At 30.7% G+C, this 4285-nt stretch overlaps 1 protein-coding gene across 1 annotated transcript; it reads right to left on the bottom strand.

The window, feature by feature from the left end:
• Nucleotides 1-463: 463 nt before the first annotated feature.
• LOC143602951 (oryzain beta chain-like) lies at nucleotides 464-4027 on the bottom strand (the record flags this gene model as incomplete). Its single annotated transcript, XM_077079905.1, has 3 exons — nucleotides 3971-4027; nucleotides 1929-2060; nucleotides 464-734 (listed from the first exon to the last, which is right to left on the bottom strand). Coding segments are annotated over exons 1-3 (460 nt in total), but the record flags the coding sequence as incomplete, so codon positions are not given.
• Between the last annotated feature and the right edge of the window lie 258 nt (nucleotides 4028-4285).

Here is a 4285-nt window from a genome sequence, read left to right as displayed (position 1 = left end):
CGTCCAAATGGCCTTAGCCTTAGAAATCAGCATTGATCCTTTTACAAAAGGCAACCTTGTTCTTAGGAGAGACGCAAATCATACATTAAATTTATGTATCACTACCTGCTTGTTTTTAATTACTTTTATTTTCTTACTTTATAGAATATAATCCTGGTGTTTTTATTTCTTACTTTATAAAATACAATATTGGTGTTTTTATAATATCCAGTTCTTTAAATTACTTGCGTGAAATAGTGATAAATTAATACTAAGACTAGGAAAATGCCACATAATCCTTGTTCCTTACCCTTTTAAACATTCATCTTTTTTTTGTGAAGGCCTTTCACATATTAACACAACTTTATAGGTCACCCAATGATCCAAACAAGCAACTTTATATAAATGGATAAAAACATCCTTGATTTTTTAAAATACAACAAATCAATAATATAAACTTAAATCAAACAAATCCTACATTTACATGGTTTGTAGAGAATCGCTTGAGGTGGTGGGGTAACAAACGGTGGGACAACTCCATTCATCGTCGGGTAAAATGCATACTTTGCAAGGTTGCAATAGCCCGATTCGAGTGTTAAATTTCGGGGCATTGTTGCACACCCATGTTTACCCCAAGTATCCACATTGGAATTTTGAATTATCCAATAATCATTTCCCTCGTCGTTTGTACCGTAGCCAATGACAAGGACATGATGGTTTAAAAATGATTCTCTTGAATGCTTTTCATGTATGCCCTGTCACAAACCAACCTAACATATTAAATGAATGATACAGTATATAGATAAGAAAAAAAAATTCAAAATCGATAACCAGCAGGGTTTAACCCTGCCCAATCATGTTTGACCATGCTGTTGCTTTACGTTGATGCTAGTCATAGCTAAAAAATAATTATTTTGTTTCACATTCAATTAGGTGGAATTTATCTGTATACACGTCACATTACTAGTTGCACCTTGCAAATTTAATTCAGATTGTCGTTTTTGGGCTTTAAACCCATTCAACCAAATGAACTATATATAAGTAAACAGGCCCGAAGGAAAATGCAAAAACAATTAAATATCTGGTCCATTGAATCAACTTTATTTGGTACTACTATTTATTGTAGTACCAAACAATTAAATGGTCATGAAATGACAAGGTATAGTAACTAACCAAGGGACACAAGCGTAGACTTAAAACACAATATGTGAACTAGTAAACTATACATGAATGAGGAAACAAAAATGAAGAATTGGTGCCAAACTTGCAACTACAGACTTAACTCAAGAATCAAGATATGACTCTTTACCATTTAAAAAAAGCTTGCCTCTCTTAATCCTACTCCAATTACAAGTCAAACTAACTTTATCCAATTTATAGTAATTAATAGATAAACCTCTTGTTTATATATTCTAATTATTGGCCCGAGTTAGCTCCCTTACAAAAAAAAAGAAGCAAATTTTGCTTTGAATAACTAAAGTGTCAATTATATATCAGATTGAAAACCCAATCCCAATATTTAGAAATTCCCAACAAAAACAACATAAAAACATCTAGCAAATTTTGCTTTGAACAACTTAAGTTTCAATTCTATCTTAGATTGAATAACTTGATCCAAAGATTTAGGAATACCCAAGAAAAACAACATAGAAAAATTAACCAAATTTTGCTTTGAATAACCAACTCATTTGCTTAATTGAATATTGCACTTATGTTTACTTCATTTTTATATTAAATTATAATTTAACCCAATATGTTTCTAGCATTATTCGAGAAATTAATCATGTGTAGATGTAGTACACGTAAACCTAATTGGACATCTCCTATGCACTAAATGTATCAAACTTGATTTAAGCTATGCACGCCTCTAGATAGAGTCTAGAAGCGATAAATTTACCATCATTAGAAATTCACAAGGGTTTTTCACTACTATTGAGAAATGAGTTTACCGTAGAATTTCTCATGAACTCCTCATCGGCTTCTATAGCAGCCACTATTGGCCCATGGGCCACGGCCCACATTAAGGTGTTTTCATCATTTCCCGGGACTCTGTCGTATCCCGTAATGCTTACCGCCTTTCTCTGATTTCATGAAAAAGAACAAAACACAATAAGTAAAACAAATCTTAATATAAGTCAAAGTTAAAATCATTTATCATTTATATCATGACACCTAACATAAGTTTCATAGGCTGTTCATATATGTAGTATTGTCAGGAAAATAATAATAATAGTAGTATTAACACTATTAATTGTTATATTTTCCTTGGATTAAAAAGAATAAAACTTATATACCCAAAAATGATACTTAGTTTCTCATTCAAAAAACAAAGATACTACCTATTGGCCTATGGTCACTCATACATATAAATAGCAATATTGTGTACAGAACATTGATTACATCTAAATATTTTTTTTAGCCTTCTATTATATTATGACACCTAATATAAGTTTCATACTTTCATTTCATACTTTGTTCAAAATTTAGTATTGTCAGAAAAATAATAATAACAGTACTAACATTATTAATAATATTATTCATATTTTAGTACCTGGAACTATTTTTTTTGTTTGGCTCAGATTCCTATCTACTATCTTTGTGTTCTTTTTTTGACTTATATGGCAGCTCTTGAAATCAAATGAGATTTGATTCAAGAAAAAGTAGTCAAACCTTTTTGCTTTAGAATAAATGGGAAAGAGACAAAAAGTGTAATTATTTTTTCTGATTTCTTATTTTCATTTATTTATTTATTTTTTGTTTTGTAAAGGTTTACCATGTATTCTACATGTTTTTAGCTTTTCCTTTTTCACTGCAATCATTGAACAAAACGAAAATGAATTACTACAATAACAAGGGTAAAGGCCAAAGGATAACCCCATTAGAAACATAAACTACACACAAGAAAAAAAGGAGTTTACCCAACAAAGTTTTATCCAACCAAAGAGATTCCATCGGAATATGATGAGAAACAGGATTTGATTGACATGATTATTTTATTGGTTCAGTCCAAACCCATATTATGTTTTTAAGCAATTACTAGCAATTTAAACTAACTTACTAATACATAGGTTGATTTGGGTTGGGTTTTTATTTCTTGGAATTATATTGGTCCTTTGAAAACATTATATGATATTATATCTAATCATTCCATATAAACATCACTAAATTAGTTACAAAAATCAAATTCAATGAATAAACAAATTCAACCGAATCCGACCATTTTTTAAAACATTGAATTCGGTCGACTAAAAAAACCCAGTCGGTTTTTATTTTTATTTTTTATTAAGAGGTCAGATAGACTGAAATTTGAACACGTTGCTTGTTACAGGGTTATAAAACTGCCGGCTGCAACGGATAAATGGTAAGTCATCGTTTTTGTAATGGACATTTTAGAAGTTTTTAGCTATTGATGGGTATTCTTGACTCTAGTGGTCAAAATGGATATTTTGCAAATTGTTCCTTTATGTAATTCTATCTAACATGTGACATTGGTAGAATTTTTTCATTAGAGGTTCATTCTGGTCGTCAGGTGATTTTGTATAAAGCTTTCCTCATATGGGTCTTAGGTTAAATTCCAACAAGTGTATGTCATTAAGAGGGAGAGGACACCACTAATCTAGGATCAGACTTCGGTAAGGAGATATTGGTAAGCGCTGTGACCCTTTGTGGCGATAGGGAAAACACGTCATGGACGACGTGTTAGATGTACAAAACTGGAATTCCGGGATTTTGGGGATAAAAACGAATTATCTTCATTAAGTAATATTTTTGGAATTTTTCAAAATCAATTATCCATTTGGGTACTTTAGGATTGTCATTTGCGCACACCAAAACGACAATCCCTAAGTCTATTAATATTTTCAGTTTTAGTAACTAAAAATCAATATTATAAACTAACATAAATTAATCAAATTAAAATAGCATGGAGCTTATAGCATACTTCGCAGTGTACAAAAATATAAGCAAATTGGTGAAAGAAGCTGCTTTATACCAAGCTATTAGCCACACACCCTCTCCATGAGGAAAACAAATACTCCCTCCGTCCCATTTTAAGTGTCTTAGTTTGAATTTCCAAGTCTTTCTTTTGCAATTTTGACCGTAAATATTTTTGTTCGTGTCATATAATACTTAATGAAAATTATATCAATGTAAAATACATTTAAAACCCAATCCATTCATATAATTTTCATCAAGTATTATATGACACGAATAAAAATATTTACGGTCAAAGTTGCAAAAGAAGACTTGAAAATTCAAACTAAGATTCTTAAAATGGGACGGGTGGATTAGCAAAAATATAAAAAAA

This window comes from Bidens hawaiensis, unplaced genomic scaffold (genome assembly GCF_021521415.1).
Source record: "Bidens hawaiensis isolate Kalapana, Puna unplaced genomic scaffold, B.hawaiensis_p1.1 tig00060222_1, whole genome shotgun sequence".
In the NCBI taxonomy this organism is placed as follows: domain Eukaryota; kingdom Viridiplantae; phylum Streptophyta; class Magnoliopsida; order Asterales; family Asteraceae; genus Bidens; species Bidens hawaiensis.
Note: the sequence above shows the minus strand (reverse complement) of the source record. Positions and strands in the feature narration are given on the sequence as shown.